The sequence below is a fragment of the Sus scrofa genome, chromosome X (genome assembly GCF_054392235.1).
Source record: "Sus scrofa isolate SSC_HxYL_T2T_F1_AM1 chromosome X, Sscrofa_HxYL_maternal_Yorkshire_Landrace_v2.0, whole genome shotgun sequence".
Lineage (NCBI taxonomy): Eukaryota > Metazoa > Chordata > Mammalia > Artiodactyla > Suidae > Sus > Sus scrofa.
In genome coordinates, this window is record NC_139401.1 from 17,844,292 (window position 1) to 17,868,019 (window position 23,728).

Consider the following 23,728-nt stretch of genomic DNA (forward strand, 5'->3'; position numbering starts at 1 on the left):
TGTCTACCGCATGGAGTTATCCTTTGGGAAGCAAGCTCTCTGCAGGCAGCTTGCCACTGCTTTTCCCAGAATCCTCATGTTAGGGGAACACATGTTTTCTGTTGCTGTGGTTCTCTCCTCAAGAAGGAGCGCTGCTCTTCAACAACTTTTTTTTTTTTTTTTTTTTTTTTTTTTTAAGGAGCCAATCAGAAACACTTTCTGTGTAGACATGAGCAGGCGCACTTCTCCACCCAGAGGGTGAAGAGTCATCATTTTTCTTTGTCCCTGGTCATATTCCCCTCAGCCCCCTTCCTCCCCAACCTGAGGACAGGGTATTAAAGGCTGCGTAAGGTAAAGGACCAAATGCTAGTGTCTGGAATGGTGGACCGAATGGAAGGAGTGGGGCCAGAAAGACCTGGAATTAGATCCCTGTGCGGCCACTTCCTATCCACGCCTGAGTCCATTCAAACCTCTGTACCTGTTCCCTTACTAGAAATGGGTATAGCTCACAGTTCAGTTCTGATGACACGAGGTCATGTTATTGCCTAGAATATGGTAGATACTAAAAGCAGACCTTAGTGTGAAATTCCTACCCTGATGAGAATTAGACACTGGCACCCACAAGACAGCAACCACAGAGCTTTCAGCCAACCACAGTCAGGCTGCTTTCCCACTGCAAACCTGACACTTGCGCTCATCTCGAGATAGGTTGTGGAGAAAGCATGTTGCCAAACCTGATCAATGAATTTACACCTGCTTCCTTATCAAAAGAACTAATGTCGGGAGCTTGGGCTTATCAGACACAACTTAGAATAGATTTACAAGGAGATCCTGCTGAATAAGCATTGAGAACTATGTCTAGATACTCATGTTGCAACAGAACAAAGGGTGGGGGAAAAATATAATTGTAATGTATACATGTAAGGATAACCTGACCCCCTTGCTGTACAGTGGGAAAATAAAAATAAAAAAATAAATAAAAAAAAGAACTAATGTGACGATGGCTGGGTGCCTAGGTTTGGTAGACGCAGAGTTCGGTAATCTTAGATTTACATTTCTATAAAATTTATTTATTTATTTATTTACAGCACGGAAACAGGAAAGATTTGGGGGGGGTTGGTTGGTTGTTTTTTTTGGGGGGGAGGGGCGCACTCTTGGCCTATGGAAGTTCCCCAGCTAGGGGTCAAATCGGAGCTGCAGCTGCCGGCCTATGCCACAGCCACAGCCGCCCCAGAGTCTGTGACCAACACCACAGCTCATGGCACCACCAGATCCTTAACCCACTGAGCGAGGCCAGGGATCGACCCCACATCCTCATGGATACTAGTCCGGTTCGTAACATGCTGAGCCATAACGGGAGCTCCAGATTTTGTTTTCTTGAGCGCTTACAGGGTAAAGAGTTGAAGAGCTCCAGAGGCCCTAGGTTTTTGGCTTCCTCCAGAAAGTAGGCTTACTGATGAATACACCGTGGATGTTCCTAGGCGGCTGTGGAAAATGGTATTTGCAACCAAAATGGATTGATTTTCTCTTTAAAGTCATGTAAGAACTTTTTTTATGTGGAGGAATTGTAAGAGTAGACTAGTGTAATGCACCCCCCCAACACACACACACACACACACACACACACACACACACACACACACACACACACACAGACACACACACAGAGACATACCCATTCCCCAAGCCTAGCAGCCAGCGACCGATGGCTGGTCCTGTCCCATCCACCCCTCCATCCACTTGGCCCTTCTGGTAGTCACTGGAAGCCAACCCCAGACATTGGAGGATTTCATCTGTGCTGCAGAAAGAGGTTTAATGAGAGAAAATGACAGTCCTTTACCACCTACACGGCAACCAGAAGTCACTTAGCACTACTTCCTTATACTCCTGTTAAAACGTCCCAAGTCCTCCTCTGGAACGTTCAGCTTCCGTGTGAGTCACTATGTGAGATGGTCATTTCCAAAACCCAGTTTTTGTCCACCGGTTACTGGAGAATCTCCCCCAGGCTGTGCGTGGCACAAGGACAAGGAACTGCTGTCGCACTCCACGGCCCTAGCGCCCAGTACCCGATCAGACGGGGCACCAAAATGCTCTTTGCAGAGACGCGTAAACGGGACTTAACATTTTTAGTGGCATTAGGATGTATGCGGACTGAGATTTTCTCTTTTCTTAAAAGGTCCAAGAGGAAAGTACTTGGAAGAAAGGATTCTGGGGACATGTCTGTTCGAAGTAAATCGAGAGCTTCCCTGGGCAGCAGTGGCGGCAACAGCGCTGCTCCTGCCGCTTCGCCCAACAGCAGTGGGACCCCCGCCAACAGCCAGAGGTCTCCCGGCCTCATCTACCGAAACGCCAAAAAGTCCAACACGTCGAATGAAGAGTTTAAGCTCTTGCTCCTCAAGAAGGGCAGCCGCTCCGATTCCAGCTACCGCATGTCGGCTACGGAGATCCTCAAGAGCCCCGTCCTGCCCAAGCCTCCCGGGGAGCTCCCCGCCGAGTCCCCCCAAAGCCCCCAGGAGGCCCATCAGGGCGCCCCCGCAGCGGAAGCCCTGTCCCCGCTCTCTCCAGGCGCCCCCCGCCTTAACGCCGAAGGGTTTTCCTCCAAGACCTTCGCCACCCCCGCCTCGGCCCGCGTTGGCCGCTCGCGGGCGCCCCCCGCGGCCAGCAGCAGCCGCTACAGCGTCCGCTGCCGGCTCTACAACGCGCCCATGCAGGCCATCTCCGAGGGCGAGACGGAGAACTCCGACGGGAGCCCGCACGACGACCGGTCCTCCCAGAGCTCAAGCTAGGCGGCGTGGCGCAGGCGGGCCGGCCGAGGCCACCGCTGGGTGGTTCGAGGAGGGGGAAGCGGAGCAGAAGCCTCGGGGGGGGCGGGGGGCGGGGGGCGGCCCACCTCGGGGTCCCATCTGCGTGCTGGGGAAACGGAAGGTGGTTCGGTCTCTCTCGATTATTTTCCGTGGTTTTTAGTCGCTGTGCTGTCGATCCTATTTTTCCTTAGCCTGGTTTTGATTGGCCCGACCGCATTCCTTTTGATAAGAGAGCATTTTAAAATGTCATCTTCTCACGAAACCTAGAAAACGTTTTCCCAGAGCTGCCTCTTCAGAAAGCAAAGCCCTCACGGTCCTAATTCTTAAGAAGATGAAATTACTCTGGAGGTTTGGTATTTTTTTACATTAAAATGAGATAAAGCAAAATAGAAGAAAGAACTACACACATGTAAATACCATATTTTTGATAAGAACGTGTAAATAGATTTATCAATGAGGAGTGGACACGTGGCCAATTACCTGCCAGACACCAACGGTTTATAGAACACAACAAATAAAGTGTAATGATTGTATTCTGTGAATACCATTTTCATATCAAATACCATATTTAAATGTCCACCAATATGATTTCTGAGTGATAAACCTCAAATATGAATTTTAAACTGATGAAATAAAGGAAATCTTGAGGTCATCTACTGAAATGTGATTAATTTAAAATTACGAATTCAGACTTAACCAGTTTTGTGACAAAACTGCGGTACCAAACAAGTTATTGGTAACGCATGGCTGTGATGTGCCATGGGGTAATTTGGACAGAATGAAAAGCATGCTTTTGATTAAAAAAAAAAAAAATCAATGAGAGAAATCATCATTCTCAACACAAAGCCCGGAACAGCAACATTTGATCATATCCTTTAAACTTCAAATTCTCAATGGATTGCTTTAAAGAGAATGAACAGGGAAAACGATCGTTAATTTTAGGTTATGTTTTTATATTAGGCTCCTGGGGACACAAACAATCTGATGACTATAATCTTTTCACCTCCTTAAACAGTTTAGCAATTAGCTCCAGGTTCTTTCACTAACAAAAATAAAACATAAGCATGCCACAGAGCTGTGGAGTTTTCAGTAAGTACCTGCAATGAGTTTTCAGTGAAGCTTTCTCTCTGTGCTGATGAGATTCATGCTACCTAAAAATTAACAGAAATGACACTGTGAACGATGTAGTCGGGAAATAGGTATGTGTATATGCATTATTTATAGTCACTGTTCAACTGGGAATGGGGAGCAGCTCTGGTTCACGATGCTACATACACCTGGGTTTTTGTGTGATTTTATTCTGTCTGCTTGATGGCAAAAAGGGAGGGTGGGGGTGGGAAAGGCAACGTCGGGGCAAGTGCTCTGATAAAATGAAGGCAGGGAAACAAGCTGAATTACTTGAAATTACTTGAATTTTCTTGTCTTAAAACTGAAAAAAAAATGTAGTTACAAGTTGAAATCTGCAAATGGGTTTTACACCTGTGATTTTAACATGAACTAATGTTTGAAATGATATGTCAGAAATATAAGCAGCTATGTACTTAGAATATGTATTGAATGAGAGAAGGTAGAAAGTAGCGAACTAAGAAGGGATATGGCCTATAAAAGAATAGAATGGGATTAGAATGATAGAACATACCAGAGTTACCAAGAAATCGATAAGCAGCTGGCTTTACGCTTATGCAAGTGCTATTTGGGAAAGTAGGATGTGTGAACGGGGGTTTGTGGGTTTGGTTTCATTCATGCAATATGAAGGAGAAAGCCTGGTCTAAGAAGATGCTGTTTTTCAACAGAAACTTTCTAAGACGTTACAGAGTGAGAATTAGAGAATCCGATTGCTCTTCATTTTTTGTTTTCTTTGGAAAGAAAAAAGTCTGATTGATTCTACTACTTTGGTTTCATTATCAAATTGTGCTTCTTAATTTCCTGTCATCCTTGTATGTAAAATGGGTACTGGGGGTGGCGGGGGAGTGGAGGGAGAGTGTGTGTGTGTGTGTGTGTGTGTGTGTGTGTGTGTGTGCGCGCGCGCGCGCCTGCGCGCGAGCACTGGTGCGCTTGTGCTGGGATAGATAAGCTACCTGGTAAAGGGTACGTCTGAACATTTACAAAGTGTTACACTTTTTACTAAAAGAACAATGTTTGGGGGTTTGAAAAAAATGGACCATCATTTCTCATTGGAACCCATTAGTTAAGAAAACCAGCATGGGTTGACACCACATGGGAACATGAGTAACTTTTTCTCATGCTTTGAAAAGTACACTTGACAAACTTTTAAAAATAAGGTTTTTAGACAGATGTCATAAGAAACAGTCGTTTACCAGTCACAATAGGTGATCTTTTGTAATTTTCATAAAAGCAGTTCGTTTGCAGTATGGCTTTTGTGTAGTTAGGGGTTTTTTAAGTGTAAAGAAAGGTATGTGGGCTTTAAAAGTGATTCTAAATCTTGAATGGATAATACGTGAATTGGCTTTAACAAATATGTCACCTTCTTATTGACATTGATTTAAGTAATGGTACTATATTTTAAAAGACATATTGAATTGTGAAGGCAATAAGATACCTTCTATATGTAATGACCACAGAACTAACCCTTATAATATAGTTTTACTTATTTTGTTTACTCTAAAAAGCTATAGCAGAGTTCCTCTATTTTATATTTCATAGATTTAAAAAAAACCCAAATAAAGATGGATTTAAAATTCACTGTGCAAAAGAGTATTGAGTAACAAACTGAGTTTAAAAAGCAAGAATTTCCTTAGTAATTTGGAATATTCTACATGGCTTTATCCCAGAGCACATGAGACCAAGATTTAGGGCTGTCCTCAACATCACTGCCGTCTCACGCAGGCTACACACATTAGGTATTATGAAGAACATCAACCCAAACTTTTCTTCTTTTGTTTGCACTGATGCTAATATTTTGCCCTTTTATGTTTATATGACATGTCTGTGTTGTGTGGGGGAAGGTTGTTTTTTTTGTTTTGTTTTGTTTTGTTTTTTTGGTTTTTTTTTTGTTTTGGCTAAGTAGAGGACATGGACTAGTTGTAGCAAACAAAACACACTGTTTGCTCTTGCCAAAGGTCAGTGAGTGAGTACATTTGCTGCAGTGGTGGCAGACTCAGAGAACTAGATCAAAACAAAGATTTAAAACTAGGAGGAAGGTTACAGTGTAACTATTTTGGTACTAGAACCAGTTCATGCTGGCCAAAAGACAATGGTTTATGGACTTGCATCCATTTTGTATTTTTGTAATATTTGTAAATATGAACTTTTTAAATTGTTGCAAAAATGGTTTCTTTTGTAAGATGTTTTCAACGTTTACATTCAATTCAAGCCTTTGTATATTTTAGAGCTGTGCAACACTTTAAGTCTTGTATTTATTTTTAGTAAAAATGGTGACAGTTTCATTGTGAACCCCTCTCCAAAAAAAATGTACCAGAAAAGTTTGATTACCTAGGAAGTGTGTATAGAAACTGCAAATAAACGTGACTGCAATTAAAGAACTTGTTTCCCTCTTCTTTGTTACGTAATCGTATTCCTGGGGTCTTGCATACACCAAGTGTGGACGTAAGGGACAGAACCTGCTATGGCAAAAGTATGAGCAAAATCATAATAATAAATACTCTATCTACAATGGGCTCTAATCTCGCTTGTATTTGAGAGGAGAAAAGAAAATATTTCTCATGTCCAACATGCTTCCCTTGTAGCGCCTCTCTGGGCGCTACAAGATTTATATAGCTTTACTTCAACTGCTTTGCTTCTGAATTTCTCAGACTATGCCTCCTTCCCAAGGTGAGCAACCTCGACATAACCTAAGACGATCGCCACTAAGTAATGTCATGTACCTTTCATTACATACATTTACTGATAGTGTTGTAACTGCTGTGCTTATCCTAACTCACCACCCCCCTCGCTGTGCCCATTTTATTGATGGGAAACTGAAGCACAGAGCCGTTACCTGAGTTGCTCAAAGCCATAGCTCACTTAAATGTTGAGGCTAGGGTACAAACACAGCAAATCTGGCTCCAAGATCTGTGTCATCGCATAAAGGCATAACAACCTTTGAAAATAACCCTTCCAGGTTTGTACCAAACCACAATTGCTAAAGCCCGGCCCCTCCCCTTGCGAATTGAAGCACTGACCGCACACCTAGAATTAATTTAATGTCCACGTCTCTGGTACATCACAGAGGAAGGGGGAATTAAATTAAAAAAAAAATCTTCAAAGAATTAACCAACAAGAGGGGAGAGGCCAGACGCCTAAGTGCCTCAGCCCTGCGAGCCGCCTCCAAGAAACCCACACCGAAATACCCGCAAAAACTCCTCTCCGCCTCGGAGCTTCGCGTCTTCAGCCTATAGCGGGGCGCGGAACTGAACTCACCAACCTCTGCCAACCACCGCCGAGCTGCAGGTGCTCGGAAGCGGCCATTGCGGCTGCGCAGAGGGAAGCACAGCCCCTCCCCTCGGCCGACTCCCTAGCAACGGCCCGCTTCTCACGCGACGGCAAAGGGGTCCTCAGGATTGGTCGGCTTACGGCTCAGGCTTGTCTCTAGGCGGCCACTGATAGGCCAGCGGCCGGCCGCACGTGGCAACCTCCGTACGGTGGGTGGTCTCTGGTGCGAGAGTTGGTCCCCAGCTTCGTGGGGTCCGTGGGCTCTGCGGCGGGCGCATCACGTGGTCGGGTCCTATTTCCGGTGCGAGGACCGTTTCTGACCTCGAGTGACCCTAACCGTTTTACCCCCGCTGCTCGGGAGACGGCTCACCGCTAGCCGGTTCCCGCGCTCTCAGGAGGCTGGTTTGGCTGCTCTAGCGCCAGAAAAGGTCTGTGCTGTGACCCTTTTTCTCCCTCGTGGATGCGCTAGAAGCAGTTGAGGAGTGACTTGGCTTAATGGCTCCCGCTCGGGAGCGGGGTGGCGGGGAAGGAGGATTTTCCTGAGGGAAGAGAAAATAGTTACTTCCCGGGCAAAGCGAGTGTACGCCGCAGTTTCAGCAGCGCTGCGGCTGGAGTGGTTCGGTACGGTTCCGGGTGGTTTGGGATGGTTCCGGCTGGTTCGGGGTGGTTGCACTTGGTTCCGGGTGGTTCCCCCTGCCCCTCCTGGGCCAGCTCGTTGGCGCTTCTGAGAATTGGCCGCTTGTTGGCGGCTTGGTGCTGACTTTGTGGTAACAGGTGATCGTTTTTCCATCCTCTCTCTTTCTTGGCAGGTGTGGGGGGAGGTTGGGGGGGGCGGAAGACGATCAGACTTTATATAGACTTTTGAGTGTAAAGAATCTATTAACTGGAGAGTTGGTTCGTTATAACGTGTTTTGTGATGCAACCGTTGATTCTGAGGCTTTGATCGTAAGTGCGATTGATCAAAGACAGCTTCAGCGCAAAGATGTGGCTTGAGCGGGGTCCTTTGACAGCTCGCTCTGTCGGGGACTGCCTCTCTGCCTCGGCCTGGCTCTCCCGGAGGTCGGGCTGCTCCAGTTTGAACCTGCTTTAATGTTTACGAATCGTGATTTTACAAGCAGCTTTTCTGCACGGAGTTTTAGAAAGCTGGGCCATGGAATCGAGTGTGGCCGGCTTTATCCCCCGTCTGGCAGACTCTGTGCTCTCTCAAGTTTGCTGCGGACAGAAGGGCTACTTTTGAGTCCTGACGGGATTTTTAGAAAGTAATCAATGTGTTGACACAGTTTATTGGGAAAAGAAAAAATCTAGAGTGGGCTTGCTGTTGTAATCTGCCCTATTTACTGAGAATTTTGGGGTGAAACGCTGTTTTCATCTGTCGTCATTGTGATACGCGGATGGCAAGTGAATGCCTTGCACCTTGGGAGGCAGAAGCCTCAGGTGACTTTTGAAAAATGACTTTGATGTATCTTAAATGTGTCTTTCTAAAAACCCGATGTTTAGATTTCCTATCATAAAATGTAAATGAGCTTCCTATTAAGTAAACTTATTTAGCAGGATTTTGAATTTAACCACTGACATTCATTTTAAATAATCTAGTCATAGTTGGGCTCTAGGAAAATTGTTGCAGAAACTTAACGTGTGGGGAGAAGTGAAGGGGAACTGAAACTTAGGCTTTGCCTGCTATAAACCAAACATGATGCCTAGTGCTCAACTGTCATTGGGTCCCACACAACCCTGTCAGGTAGCCGTTACTCCAACTTTATAGGTTAAAAAGTTGAGGCGCAGAGGGGTTAAATCCCTAAGACAAAATAGCAAGTTTTGCAGTTCCGATTCCGACTCTTTATTAAAGCCTGTTTCTTTGCACATGCCCCACTGCTTTAAATTCGTTTGGGGGAAATGGTTGCTCTCTCTGCAGTGTAAGGGTACAATGTGAAGGAGAACTATGTTGTGATGCTGAGGATTTGTTGTCAAGGCGTTCAATAACAGCTAGAGTCAGTGGGAGGATGTTGTGAATACCTACAGAGCAGCAGCCAGCGGTGGGGGCTCTGTGAAATAAATCACGGCCTATTTGCAAGATAGGAAACATAAGAAGTGACTACGGTATATCTAAAGTTATTGATTTGGAAAGACTTCTTTTACATTTACTTTTGTCTCTTTTTGAGCTTTAGACCAATTGAATCACACACTGTATTCTTTTCTGTGTGTTGAGCTTTTGCCCCACGTTTTGGTTGTGAGATTCATCCTGGTTGGGTGTAGCAAGAGTTGGTTTATTCTCATTGCCGTGTAGTCTTCCTTTGTATGAAAACACCATGGCTTAAGTATTCATAACTTGTATTAGTCTTATCATCAGAAAAAATAGTATAAAAAAGTAAAACTTAAGTTACAGCTCAAATTGGAGGTACTGAATAACTTGAAGTTATCCCACAATATTAGACTACATTTATCTAATTTGAGGGTTAGATTTGCTTCCAGCATTTACTCTGTAGCCTTTATCTTGTGAGGCATTCACTTCACAATTTCCAACCGTTTGATCTCGATTCGTATCCCTACGTGTGAGCAATAAAGCCCTTTCTATTCTGAGTCACTAATGGAAGAATTGTTTTGTTGCTCTCTAAAAATTCAGCCAGGACTCCAGTTCAACTTGAGTTGGCATTTTAAGAACATGCCCATATTAAGTTTAATAAGGCAGTAAGTGTGTAAAGTAACTCTTTTATGCATTGCTTTTCAGGAAAAAAAGTTTAACCAGTCCTAGGTGATCAAGCAAGTTTCACAAATAACCCCCCCCAGCAAGTGTAAAAATAATTAGGCCCAATTCAGAGGAAGTGGAGTTACTCCTGTTGCACACAAAAGATGTCTAGTGGCTCCAGTGAAGTCGACGTGGTTTGTATTTCAAATTGAAAGTCTTTGTTCTTTTCATTGTGTTCTGTTTCTTTCCTAAATTGAATTTAATTTCATACAGTGAAATGCAGAGGTTGTAAATGTACAGTTCATGAGTTTTAGACATTAATATATACAGCTGCTATGAACAATGTGTACAAGTTTTTAAGTTTTACCCTGCCAAGAGTCATTTTTTCCCTCTGACTCTTTTCACATGATGATGTGAAAGCACTGTGAAAGGCCTAAGGCACTATACAAAGGTAAGATGGTATATTTTTCTAAGTACTAATTATAGCCCAGTTCCACATTATTTTATGTCTCGACATATATACTTCTCAGTGTGTTTTAAATTACTCCTATAGTTCATAACCCATTTTTAGAATAAAGAGTTATTAAGTGAAATGTAATGGCTTTTTTACTGTCTTATTTATTTACGCACTGTCTTATTCCCCCAAAAACGTTTTCCGGTGATTTAGAGATGAATTTATCAGGAAGAATAGGTGCTTAGGTGTCTCCCATTTTGTCCACAGAGTGGCACTGTTGGATTCTTTAAACACCAAGACCCATGGACAGGGTTCTTTGTAGTAGAAATCCTTGCTTTTATAGCAGTTTGGGGAACAAATTCCTGGAAGAGCAGTCTTCCTACCCCGAGGTACACAAGAGGAAGATGATGGCTTACGTGTAGTTAGGTCAGCGAGACAACAGTTTTGCAAGTACATCTTTTCCCGAAGGCATAGGATTTACAGTGGACAAAGGTCTGATATCACAAATTGGCTTTTGGCACTTCTTGAACGTAAAAGTCAAGTCCTCAATTTTTCTTTAAGTTCTATCATCTTTCCTTTTAATTTGTTAATAAATCTTCCTTAGATAAGAACACGAATCCCTGCTTATGATGATGATAACACTGTTCTTTATGCATATGAACCAAATACTGCATATATCAATAATGTAAGTAATGTTAATTGCCATTTGCCAAGTATATTAACACTTAACCATCTTAAAGAAAAAGATTTAAATTCTTCATCACCTATGGAGTTCCTCCAAACTCACACTCAAGAAAATATTGGTCTCTCCTGATTTTGCTTCCTTTAGTTAGACAGTGAGCAATTAACCATTTTACTTCCCTCTTTTCCTTGTAGAGTAGGAAATTCAGAGCAGCTTTTTACCATTTTTCAGTGCAAAACTCTAAACCTAGGTCCTTTCGATATAATAAGTTCTTTCTTTACTCCCTCTCTTATTTAGCAGTGATCATTTGCATTCTCATATTGACGTAAGGTTTTTTATTTTGTCTCTGCTTTAGAATTAGAATTTTGAAACTCTTTGGAAAGTTAGTGAAAAATGAAAACAATGTAAATGAATATAAAGTTTTTTTCCTTAGTGTTCGGTTTGACTTTTACAGAAGTATTAACTACCTTTTAAAATATTAGCAGGAAAGTGTTGTGTCTGACACAGCCTACAATGAAGAGCAACAAAAAACAGTTCTGGACGTCCTTACTCACTGCCAGGTACAAAAGGTCTTGTTGCTCAAATGTAGTTTTCTAAAATACTAAGCTAAAATTCTCTTTATCTCATATAAAAACAAAGTGAACAGTCGGTTGAAATTTTGCTGTATCGTATCATTTATGATTATCACTGACATTGTGATTTTTAACAAAAGCCCTTAACTGATCAAATGTACTTATTTCTCTTTCACCTAAATTGCTCAGTACTGAATTAATTTTCCCTAAAAAATCTTTCAAGAAAATTGTCCGATTTGGATAAAATTTAGTATGTGCCTAAATGTTTGTCAGAGTATCTCAGTGGAAACGAAGTGGCCACCCAGCAGTGTTTCTTAAAGAGTACACCTTGCATAGTTTTGAGGGGATTTTGTACAATGGACATGTTGGTAGAGATTGATAGAAGTAGGTCCTTATCAAGGAGTGTGTGAGCTGCATACCCTAGAAGTAATGAACGTTCGTGAAAAGATACATGTTTCTTAACACTTAGAGTTTCTTGAATACAACCAACTAACATACTTTGAAAAGTAAAAAAAAAAAAAAATCATTATTTTCGGGAGGAGAAGGGGAAACACTTGGACAGGAAGGGATCCATCTCCTGGGGAAGGAGGTGCAGAGGCTGGGAACGCAGGGGCGACGGAGGGCGCTGCGGTTTGGAGCAGGGCTCCCCAGCCTGCTTTCCATCAGCACCCACGACCAGCCAGGCTGACGCTGCTCCGCCAGGAACGTCTGTGCGCATGGTGGGATGGAGCGTCTGTGCTAAGAGGTGCCCAGGTTCCAAAGTCACAGCCCCAAGGGATGGGCCATAAAGGATCCTCTCCGTTTGTCGTGATGTGCCAGCCGCCGCCCTCCTTTCTTCAGCGCCTTCCCTCGCCGGTCCAGACCCCAGGGTGCAGCGCTTGCGTCTTGCCCTTTTGTGTTCTTGCCCGGCATCCCCTTTAGCAAAGCCCCAGCCCTCCGCAGCTGGGAAGCAGAGGGGACGGCCTGTGCTGGGGAGCGGGCCCCTGCCTGGTGATCCTCCGACAGCCCCCATCCTTGCCTCTCACTTCGTGGGGGAAGAGGAGGGCCTGGAGAAGAAATACCCTCCAAGTCCCGACTCCTCTCCCCACTGGGGCCAACAAACGTGCCCGGATCCAGCTCTCTGCCGACCTCTCTCCCGACCCTTTGAATGGGAAAGGTGTTTTCCTCGGTCAGGCCAACACCGCCTCTGGTTTCTGCATCTGACCCTCCTTCCCTGGGCTCAGACATTGGTAGCTTTGTTTGTTTTTTATATCCACATTTCCGGCATCTAGCACCTTTATATATATACTATGTATATAATGATTTTTATTGTTTTCCATTACAGCTGGTTGACAGTGTTCTGTCAATTTTCTACCATACAGCATGGTGACCCCGTTTTACACATACATGTATACATTCTTCATAGAAGGGGGCTCTTTGGCCTTTTAGCCGATTTGAAAGTTTCTTTCCTAAAGTAGCACCTTCCTTGGTGTAAAATGACTCCATCATAAATGTGACGGCTTATAGGAGTTGTGGTACATCTACATTCCAGTATTCAAGCTTCTTAAAATGCCTGTATGTCATGGAGTCACTGAGTGGGAGGTTGGGGTGCCTCTTCTCAGCCAGCTCGGCTCTGGGTCACCAACAGCCTGGCATCCAGTGGAAAATAAATTTTTGATGGTCAAAGTTTGGCTTAATGGTATTTTTATATGTTACTTTCATTTGGAAATAGAAACTATACTCCTGACAGTTTGTATTATAATAGGCCATCCAAGATGCCATTCAAAACCTGGATAAGAAGTTTGATGTTATTCACGGAAAGGTTTCAAAAATCCATCGTCTTCGTATGAAGTCATTGTGGCAAAATCGTGTAAGTGTTATCAAAATATTTTCACAACTATAATAAACTTCTGATTTCTAAAGATGCTAATCTGTTAGAAGTGAGAGAGAGAACTGCTAGCTGAGATTACCAAGGCTGATCTGTGTACTTGGCTGTAGCAGCAGGTAGGAGACTAATGCTCTGCTGGCAAAATGCTCAAGTTTAGATTTGAGAAATGAATGACAATGGGTATTTTTCTGTTTGTAACCCTAATATATAAAATGCAATTAAAACGTAGGGTTGAAGAGGAATAATCATGTAATCTTATCTTTATGGAAAATAAATATCAATGTATTTACTCTTTCCTTTTTCACTCACAGATGATTTATAGTGGGTTTGTGTCATTTCAGAAGCTACTTGGATATGCATATAAAACTTACCTGCTTTCTAGAAAGAGCAAAGTGCACAGAGTTAGGAGAAGGGAGTCTCCCGCTGTATTCTCCTACCCTGAAAGTTACAGCCCAACCACGCCAGTAGCCAGACGAGAAAATGATTCTGAGAGCTACCCTATGGGAACACCTTGTCCCTCCGAGGGTTCCCCGGAACGAGAGCAGGAGTCATTCTTCCACGACCAGGAGCCAGGCTACAGCCAGAGCCCACCACTGCCCTCCTTCTACCCTACGGATTCCTACCAGTCCTACTACACACCCGATGATCCGATGCAGGACTCCTCTTCCATGCCTTGCTACGGCAGCCCGGGGGCCCGCAGCTCCTGCAGTTTCTTCTCAGCCACCCAAGCTAATGCAGCAGTACCTGGCACCATGCTGGCCCAGGGGGAACCCAGCCCAGCACATAACCCTGAGATGATGGGCTACCCAGCTTTAGGGGAAGATAACCTCAGTCAGAATGCCGCCTCTCTCTGTGTCCCGGGCAGCTACGGTGAGTGTGAAGTGACACCTATTCCGGGGAGCACTATTTAACGCATATTCGTCCGCATCGTGGATGTAAGCTAGTGGAAGCGGTGTGTTTCCCACGTGGCGGGCTGGCGTGGGGCAGTGCTCCTAACGATGACTAACATTTCTTGAGTATCTATTATGTGCCAGGCACCATGCCAGTCTACTGACTCGCCTCTTCTCCGCCAATACGCACAATGATCCCATTGTGAGTTTTTTCATCTACTGTTTTTCTATACCCTTTCCTTGTGTAAATAATCAAAGTGCTGCTAAAGTGGCCGGAGCGCATATGCAAGGGAATAAAAGGTACATTTTTTGGCTAATTCACACACAAGAAAGATCCAGTTTGTGTTGGCAGTCCTCGGTTAGAGATCGAATCTTCCTAGTGAATCGCAAAACCCACTTCTGTTGTCACACACTAACTGGAGGGAGTCAGGAGCTCTGATTGAATAAATGAGTACTTGTTTGCAGACAAAGAAGTTCCAGTACAACTTAGTGCACCGCACAGCCAAAACTTTTTTGAGGTATGAGCACTTAAATCGTTTCATGCCTCGGTTATTTCTTTTTTAAACATATAAACCTTCAACCAGAATATCTCTAACTATGCTATGAAATTTGAAAGAGGTATTCCGTTTAAAGTTACTTCTGACCTAAGCAGAAAATCTTATTTTCATCAAAATTCAGATATGCATTTAAACCTAAGAGACAGAAATTTTATAGAATAAAGTGATGCTGAAAAGTATCCATATTGAATACATGGGAGAGAATTGGTAAAAGAATTTGGTTCTCAAAGGTAATGGGTTATTGAAATTCATGGATTAAAGTAAATAAATTTAAGAAACTATAAAACTATATATTCTGAGAATTTCTGTTGCAGTTAATAAAATAACCCTAATCTGGAAAGACCAAGAGGAGAGAGATTGAGAGATAGTCTGTGTGTGTGTGTCTTTTTCTGGGGCCACTCCCACGGCATATGGAGGTTCCCAGGCTAGGGGTCAAATCAGAGCTGTAGCCACCTGCCTACACCACAGCTCACGGCAACGCCGGATCCTTAACCCACTGAGCAAGGGCAGGGGCCGAACCCGCAACCTCATGGTTCCTAGTCGGATTCATTAACCACTGCACCACAACGGGAACTCCGAGAGATAGTCTTTGAAATACTAAAAGAGAGCAATCTGTTAGCTCAGATGAACCTAATTTAACCCAAGTAACAGACCTTTTGATGTATTTGCCTGTGGCCAAACAGGCCTTGGATTGCTCAGTCTGTTTTACCGTTTGTAAAGTACCTTCTGAAGCTGCTTTTGGGTTTTTTGGGGGGCAGGGTAGGGGTTTGTCTTTTTTTTTTTTCCCCCTTAGGGCTGCACCTGTGGCATATGGAGGTTCCCAGGCCAGGGGCTGAGTTGGAGTTCCCTACGCGTTCTTACCAGTCCTACTACTACACACCCGGTGATCCTACACCACAGCCACAGCAATGCCAGATCGGAGCCGTTTGCCACCTGTGCCACAGCTCACAGCAAAACCGAATCCTTAACCCACTGAGCGAGGCCAGGGATCGAACCTGCACCCTCATGGATACCAGTCAGATTTGTTTCTGCTGAGCCACCATGGGAACTCCACGAAGCTGCTTTTGTTGTGTGGGGGAGGTCAGGTGGGACGTTCTTGGGTAGCCATCCTCAGGTCGTCTTTATCTAGGCTTTCACTGGGTTTTACACTTGGAGTCCTGGGTCCAAGCCTGGGTGCTTCACAGAAGGTTCCAGGAATGAGACCATTTCTCCCTACCTAACATGTCATCTTTCAGGATAACGATCAGGTCAAGTATGATTTGTCTTTTTTCCCCCCCATTGAAGCTCCAAGTTCACCAGTTGGAAATGACACAGATGTTCTGAAACAAACCTACTCCAGTGAGCCTTCAACCTGGTCTGTGGATGAAGTGATTGTGTTTCTGCAAAGTATAGATCCTCAGCTATCAGACTCCCTCGCCGACCTCTTCAGGCAACATGTAATGTATCTTTTGATCCGGTTTTCCTGCCGTAATGCCTTTGAATGACCTCTGTGCAGGCCCTTCAGTTGGATATTGATTAGTGTGGATGGTGGGGGAACCCTATCAACTGATTTTTCTGTATGTGAGAAAGTTTATTTTGCCCAGAGTTAAATGGTAGAGGCTGGATCTGTGCTTTGAATGGGTTCCCAAGTACCTAAAAGACTACAAGTCTTCAAGTTCTCAAGAGAAGATGATTCGGCCTGGCCACTCTCAGGTGTCTTCTCCTTTGTAACAACAACTACAAGGATCCTCCTCCCCACCTGCTCCCTGCTGGGCCCCAGGACCGTGAGTCGGAGGGGGTGACCACAGCTTTGACAGAGTGTCCTCCTTGTTACCATGTCCCACAAATGCAGTCACTGATTCATTTTGGCTCGGTTTTGTTGACCTTATATGGTTATTGACCATTTGGGATGCCAATACCCTCATAGCATTTACAAAAAGCAGCATCAGGGGCTAAATTTTTAGAAGTTATCGTTTCTCGTTTTACTTAGTAGAAAATGTATAGAAGATACTTGACAAAGGCAGTACTTTGACGGATTTCAGTTCTCTTCAGAAGTTTTATTCTTAAACCAGAACTCATGAAAACCAAATAATAGGTTTTGGCCACATCAGTTGCTCAGTTAATGTAATAAAGAATTTTAAGAGGACGCCTTGTGACTATGAAGTAATATTTCTAGTGTTTCGTAATGAATAAAATCAGTGCCCATATAGCTGATGTACCCTTCTCAATATGGTAAGAAAGCCAGTAACTCCTTTTTAGCACCGTACGGCACCCTGAGAGCAGACCTGCTCCTATTCTCAGCCCTTCGAAGAAGGTAAATAACCAGCTGCAGTTCATTTCTACCATTCAGAGTGTTTTACTCTTTTGTCGTAGCTGTGCAGTATTTTATTGAACACATGGTATTTGAAATGAAGTGGTTTGATGCTTAGGACATTTTTAATATATTAAGTTAATTTCCTTTTTCTTACAATTTGAAGTAAATTTGCCAATGATTAAGTGATACTTCAGTGTTCCAATTATATTTTTAATAGTTTTCATCAAGCAGTTGCATATTCAGAGAATATACAGCTGGAATGAGCTGCTTTCTGATTGGTGTTACATGTTCTTACATATGAAGGAATAACCATTCTAATAAAATATGAAAGCATTATTAATTATTTTAATTTCCTTCTCTTCTGTAGGACATTGATGGGAAGGCTCTGCTACTCCTCAAGAGTGACATGATGATTAAGTACATGGGGCTGAAACTAGGGACAGCCGTGAAGTTGTGCCACTACATTGAAAGGCTTAAAGGAAAATACTTCAACAATTGAAAAGCTGTTTATAGATTAGATTAGACTTAATTCTGGGGAGACCATTGCTCCCCAGAAAAATTGTCATTTTTCTGCCCTTAGATGTTTTTCTTACGTAAGAGATTGCTCTAAATATGTATCCAGAGTCGCAGAACCATGTTACAGTCCAGCCCACCCCTTTAGAAGCCATTTCACATGTTAGTGCTAGCATTTTCACGCTGCTTGTTTGTTCTTTATACCTTCATTCTTTTCATTGTATAGTTTACAGATATACTTTGTGCAGGAAACAGAAACACCTTTGATTGTGGTTAATTAATGGTTATCTGTAAAACTACAACAGCTAAATCCCAAAGAGGAAGGTCTCAGAGACTGACAGGTTCTCTAATGAAATCCACGAGGTGTTTTCCTTCGAAGCGTCTTAAAAGATGCAACTATCGACATCATCTCTTTCTCAAATACTTTGTCACTGCAGTGTTCTGTTCATGTTCTACCCGTTTCCAGAAAGGAATAGCCATATAAATTATTTTCCTTTTGTTATCATTTCTCTATGTTTTATCTGGTCCTATTTAAAGGGGGGAACAAGCAACCTTATAAGCTTTCATGAAGAGTTCTTATCAACTTTTTACAATAAGGTAGATAGATAGCAGAGTTGTTTTATGCAAGAGGTATTACATTACAGGTGGCTTGGGTGGAGTCTGATTTTATTCTTTCCAGTTAAATACCTGTGTTTTAAAACTCCCATATTGTGCCTCAGCTTGATTTTTTAACTAGGCAGGCATTCACTTCTCGCTCTCACTGAAGATGCCTAGGTTCTAATTTTTAAAAGATACGTGTTTTATTCTTCATGTGGATACTGGTTCATATTTATATTTTATTCTCTATCGGAAGTATTCACACAAGTCTTTTCTTTTTGAATTGAAAACGGCACTTTACACTTGCACAGAGGTAAAGATGAACTCCCTACATAGTGAGATGCCTTTATTCTGTAAAACATGTGCACACCCTTTGCTGCCATTGGTCCCTCTGGGCTTACGCTTCAGTTTCCATACAGGGAAGTTCTCAGCCTTGTGCAGTGTTCCTCGTTAATTTGCTTTCTGAGCCGTTTATCCTACTAAACTTTCCAAGATACTTTAGCTCTGATTTGTCATGTTGACCTTTATTTTACATAGCAGAACTTTCTAGTGAAACATGCTCATCGTTGTTATTTTGTTATTTATTACATCTTTAATTGTATAATATTTGAGGTAATGTTTATAAGCTATAACAATTGGTGCTTATTTTAATTGGTGCTAATAAGATGTTCACCAGGGCAAGAGTATTTATTTTCTTTCAAGGAAACCACGTGTACTTTATAAGCAAATGCAACCATTTATTGGGCATATATGATTTAAAGGATGGGTTTTTTTTCTGTTATTCCTTTTGTGATAAACAAGATCCTAGTTAAACTTGGTCTTTGAGATTGTGTAAAGATGCTGTGCCCATTTGAACAGTCCTCAGGAGTTTGTATAAATACTGTGTTATTTTTATAGTTTTTAGATTTTAAAATAAAGTTTAATAACCACAACCATTAATATCAAAGCCTCAGATTTGATTTTACTTGCTTAAAGACTTAAAGCAAGCAGTGATACATGTCATGAGTAGTTATACGCTGTGACAAGTTCACTAAAGAATTCTCTTGCCAGAGTTCTTGCTCTTTCCAGAGTGGTGCAGTGGGTTAAGAATCCGACTGTAGTGGCCCAGGTGGAGGCAGAGGCATGGGTTTGATCCCTGGCCTGGCACAGTGGGTTAAAGGATCCAGCATAGGTCACGGTTTCAATTTGGAGTCAGTCCCTGGCCTGGGAACTTCTACATGCCATGGGCGAGGCCACTTAAAAAAAGAAAAACAAAAACAAACAACTCTGTCCAACCTGAACACGAGGGCAAAAGTATGGCTAACGCAGTAACTTTCCTAAATATAGACCTCAATTAGCAGAACTAGAATTTAATATCCACTGAAACATAGTATTTTTCTCTCTGAATTTACCCATCTCCACCAAACACAGTCAAATCAAGGCTCATTTGTTTATAAAATAAGTATAGTCAATTGACCACATAGGCTCCTCCAAACTAGCTGTGGTGGAACTCCTCAGGAGCCTCAGACTCAATTCCCAGAAGGCCTCTCAGGGCCAGGAAAGTCATGCCAAAGGCCTGCCATCAGGCTCTGCCTTAGTGGATCTCTCTCTTCTAGAGGTTCCCAAACTATCAAGATTCCTGCAAATGCCAGGAGACAGTCTTTCCCATTCACCTGATAAGGCTGCTCTGAACCTAAGAGTCTCCAATTTCTGGAAGGACCAGGTAGAGAGAAAAAAATGTTTCAGTTCTACCTACAGATGGGGTTTACTAAATTGCTCCAAGTTGAGGGGAAGGGCTTCCCTATAGCTGGAAAACAGAAAATTACAACCATATTCACTAGTGCACTCAGCTCACTCACCAAGTAACCCTTTTGCTAACTTTTTATAAAGCCAACGGGTGTTTCATTAGGATTCTTTAATCCTACCCCAGTTCAGCAGTATGAGCTGGAATTTATCAGAGACATAAACTTGTCAAAAGGGCCTTCCTGTCAATCTTACTGAAGATGAAGCACTTTCGCAAAAGCATCAGAGTACACAACACTTTCTATAAATAACAAGACTTTAAAGGCCAAGTTAAACACCTGATTGCAATGTAATCAATGAAGAAATTTGGTTACAATACCTAAAACTATGTCTTAACCCTTGAAAACCTTAATCTCTGGCAAAAACCAAGAAGCGAGTATTTGCGAACTGTCTGTGGTACTGGAATTTCCTGATGGGAAAATTTATGCCGTCGTCTTCCTCTCCTACGAAAGCAAATGTAGGTAAACTTAGACTTCCCCAGCAATTAGTGTTTCAATATTTTATCCTATTTGAAATGACCCAGATAATCAATTAATTCTCTTCATTTAACTTAAGTCTCCCTAGATTTTGGTACCTTGAAACTATTTGAGATAGACATTCCCCAAACATAATTATTCCTATAGGGTTTACAGAAAAGCTCTTATCTCATTTTTGTCTACTTCAACTTCTTATCATATCAAGTTATTTCCCTTGCCGACAAATTCGCAACGGATATATAGTCTTTGACCTCTAGTAAACCTAGCTACACCACAAGTGTTACACTAATATTGATGGTGCTAAAGTTAAGTCTATATTAATCAAAGCTTCAATACTAGATATCAATTCAGTACTGAATATTTCCCAGATTGCAGGAACCTGAAATTCTTTCAGGCCAATTTCTTTTATATTTCTGAGAATTTACATGTGTTTAATTCTTTTAAGTCAGTTAAACAGCTCATCCACAAGCCAGTCTTGGCAATGCCATTTGGAATCAGAGACACCTCATGTTGTAAGGTACGCACAGACATACGTACATCTACATAGATGCAAAGCCCTCACCGTTTTCCTGCTGAAGTTTAAAAAAGCCTTTTTTTGAATGAAATAATGTACTTGCAGCAACATGCATGGACCTAGAAATTAGCATACTAAATGCAGTCAGAAAACGACAAATACCATATAATATCACTTATATGTGGAATCCAACCACAAATAAACCTACCTACAAAACAAAAACAGACTCATGGACATAGAGAACAAATTTGGGGTTACCAAAGGGGAAAGGGGGTGGGGACGAGGAACGGGTAAATTAGGAGTTTGGGATTAACATACAAACTACTATATATAAAATAGATAAACAAACAAGGTACTACTGTATAGCACAGGGAACTATTTTCAACATCTTGTAATAAACTATAACGGAAAAGAATCTGAAAAAGAATCATTTTGCTGACACCAGAAACTAACATGACATTGTAAATGAACTATACTTCAATAAAATAAAATAAAAGTTTCCAAGGCTTTTTTTTGGCTTCACTCTGGGAATCAGAGGAAGCCCAGGTAGACCGTTTCCATTTCAAAGGCACAGGAAGAGAAATACCATTTCCTTCTAGAAAGCTAACTTCCTCTAATGATATATGCACAAACCAGTTTTAGAATGTCAAAATAGGAGTTCCCCTCGTGGCTCAGTGGAGTCGAATCCGACTAGCATCCATAAGGACGCAAGTTCCATCCCTGGCCTCGCTCCGTGGGTTAAGGATCCGGCGTTGCCGTGAGCTGTGGTGTAAATCACAGATGCGGCTCGGATCGGGCGTTGCTGTGGTGTAAGCTGGCAGCTGCAGCTCCAATTCAACCCCTAGCCTGGGAACGTTCATATGCTGCAGGTGTGGCCCTAAAAAGACAAAAAAAAAAAAAAAAGACTGCGTTCCATCTTGGACGTTTTCCAGGATTTTTTCTTTTTTTTTCAATTTCTAAACAGCCAATTCAGTATCAGCAAATATCAGGAAGAGACATCCTTCACACACACGCACGTGCCTCACTTTCAGACGAACAAGAGCCAGCATTCATGCCAACCTTCGCCTGGGTTGTTAGCCTCTGCGGCCTTTCTCGACAGAATACGCAAGGGCCAGCGCACACCTGCTGCCGCGCCTTTGTCCCACTGGGACGGGGGCCAGTAGCTCTGCCACAACCTTGGGGTGTCTGAGTCCTCAGCACTCTCCTGGCGGCCCCCCTTCATCAAGAACAGCCACCCCAGGGCCCTGCCCGCTGTGGACGTCCGCCAGGATTCCCCCCCACCCCGCAACTTTCGAGGTCACCCCGGCACTTGTGGGCCCCACACACTGTGGACGGCCGCGCCAGGAGGCCCCCGCGACTCTCCGGTCTGTCCTCGCCTTCTGACATCTCGGCAGCTCCGCCCGTTGCGGGCTGCACCTTGCACGCCCGCAAGGCCTGAGCTCGCCCAGCTTCAAGACCAAGCAAAGAGCCCGCAGGCGGCGACGGAGACATCAGTGATTTAATAAAGGGGAGCTTACCTGTCTGAAGCCCGGTCCTGCAGCGACGCCCCGACGTGTGGGGTGGCAGAGGGCACACGAACCCGGGTTAGGACCGCCGGCAAGAGGGCGGCAGGCTTTGCTCCCGGGGCAGGGGGAGGTGCCCAATGAAAGCGCTATTGGCTTCAGGTGGGCTCTTCAGTTACCAGGGAAACCAGCAAGGGGCACGCCCCCCACCGCCCTTTGACAAGCTACCAGGTGGAGATGTTCTGCTCGACAGACTAGGTGAAGCAGGCACCGGTGGAGCAGGGGATGGAAAGAGAGCAAGAGAAGAGCCATCTTGGGTGGCCAGACTATACCGTGAGCGTGAAGACACGGTGTCCTTCTGTAATATTACTAGAAATTAAAAATTAAACATCATGACTAGGAACAGTGATTACAGGAGGAAAAGCGCTGCTTGTTCAAGCTGCATAAGGGACTGTACTCACAGCTGAACAAGTGAACAATGTTTACGTTTCTGGGGCTGGAGTTCCCGTTGTGACGCAAAGGAAACGAATCCCACTAGTATCCACGAGGATGTGGGTTCGATCCCTGGCCTCGCTCAGTGGGTTAAGGATCCATTGTTGCTGTGGCTGTGGTGTAGGGGGGTGGCTACAGCTCCAATTCAGCCCCTAGCCTGGGAGTCCCCATATGCCACAGGTGCAGCCCTAAGAAGCCAAAAAGAAAAGTTTCTGGGGCCGTTTCTACAATGCGACGCTAGGACCCGTTTGCATTTTTAAGTGCTCTAGGGGGACCAGGGCCCTCCTTCAGAAAGCGAGGCGGACAGTTGGTCATCCATCCTTCCTGATGTATTTTTCCTTGCTTTGTCCGGCAGCTTGACAAACCTGAACCTTGACAGCAGCTCTGCACGGTGAGCGCAGATTCAGCGCGAGCTCGCCCACTCTTTCTCGTGTACTAGAGGCCACTCTGGTGTTACGGGAACACCTTCTCTGGCTTTAGGGGCGCTGTCAGCACTGAGGGGAGAGCCTTAAGCCATGAGAGAAAAAAGAAGGGGAAAATGAAATAAATCCCTTTGTCTGCAAAGGTCCAATTTCACCAAGCGGCTGGACAAAATAGGGGAGAGGTCACACCGCGGGGAAGAAAACTGTCCCCCAAACGTTCTGAGGGCGGGCCCTGTTTGGCATTGACTAGCCAGCGC

General features: G+C 43.6%; 2 protein-coding genes and 1 long non-coding RNA gene across 38 annotated transcripts in view; 2 read left to right on the forward strand and 1 right to left on the reverse strand.

The window, feature by feature from the left end:
* Positions 1 to 6,283, forward strand: part of NHS (NHS actin remodeling regulator) — a 490,359-nt gene extending 484,076 nt beyond the window's left edge. For 4 of the 5 annotated variants that reach the window (XM_085008588.1, XM_005673460.4, XM_001924471.6 and 1 more), the window contains one exon: positions 2,156 to 3,316. In XM_085008588.1, the coding sequence (XP_084864714.1) occupies positions 2,156 to 2,765 (610 nt within the window). In that variant the 3' untranslated portion in view covers positions 2,766 to 3,316. Of the gene's footprint in view, positions 1 to 2,155; positions 3,317 to 4,141 lie in introns of those variants that run through there. The other variant, XM_085008589.1, reaches the window with a different exon arrangement.
* LOC110257735 (uncharacterized) lies at positions 1,774 to 22,675 on the reverse strand. 3 transcript variants are annotated; one of them, XR_014835789.1, is made up of 3 exons: positions 22,573 to 22,675; positions 3,881 to 3,934; positions 1,774 to 3,002 (listed from the first exon to the last, which is right to left on the reverse strand). It is a non-coding gene; the product is annotated as an uncharacterized LOC110257735 (long non-coding RNA). The 3 variants fall into 3 exon arrangements; XR_014835790.1 differs by lacking the exon at positions 22,573 to 22,675 and adding an exon at positions 7,164 to 7,296; XR_014835788.1 differs by lacking the exon at positions 22,573 to 22,675 and adding an exon at positions 7,094 to 7,170.
* On the forward strand, positions 7,223 to 19,222 carry SCML1 (Scm polycomb group protein like 1). Of its 30 annotated transcripts, XM_085008614.1 has the most exons (9): positions 7,403 to 7,603; positions 9,901 to 10,052; positions 10,279 to 10,309; positions 10,917 to 10,997; positions 11,477 to 11,554; positions 13,311 to 13,415; positions 13,775 to 14,303; positions 16,165 to 16,316; positions 17,541 to 19,222. In XM_085008614.1, the coding sequence occupies exons 6-9, from the start codon at positions 13,392 to 13,394 to the stop codon at positions 17,670 to 17,672; spliced, it is 837 nt and encodes a 278-aa protein (XP_084864740.1). In that variant the 5' UTR covers positions 7,403 to 7,603; positions 9,901 to 10,052; positions 10,279 to 10,309; positions 10,917 to 10,997; positions 11,477 to 11,554; positions 13,311 to 13,391; the 3' UTR covers positions 17,673 to 19,222. The 30 variants fall into 30 exon arrangements, with proteins under 30 accessions (XP_084864728.1, XP_084864732.1, XP_084864720.1 ...); XM_085008594.1 differs by lacking the exons at positions 7,403 to 7,603; positions 10,279 to 10,309 and adding an exon at positions 7,265 to 7,384 and having other exon boundaries at positions 11,480 to 11,554; positions 13,745 to 14,303; XM_085008612.1 differs by having other exon boundaries at positions 7,403 to 10,052; positions 11,480 to 11,554.
* Positions 22,676 to 23,728: the final 1,053 nt, after the last annotated feature.

Coding starts and splice junctions, on each gene's coding strand:
- SCML1 (XM_005673462.4), top strand. CDS start 10,023: ATGTCTAGTGGCTCCAGTGAAGTCGACGTG. Junction 13,416..13,744: donor AGTCATTGTGGCAAAATCGT/GTAAGTGTTATC, acceptor TTTCACTCACAG/ATGATTTATAGTGGGTTTGT. Junction 14,304..16,164: donor CTGTGTCCCGGGCAGCTACG/GTGAGTGTGAAG, acceptor CCCCCATTGAAG/CTCCAAGTTCACCAGTTGGA.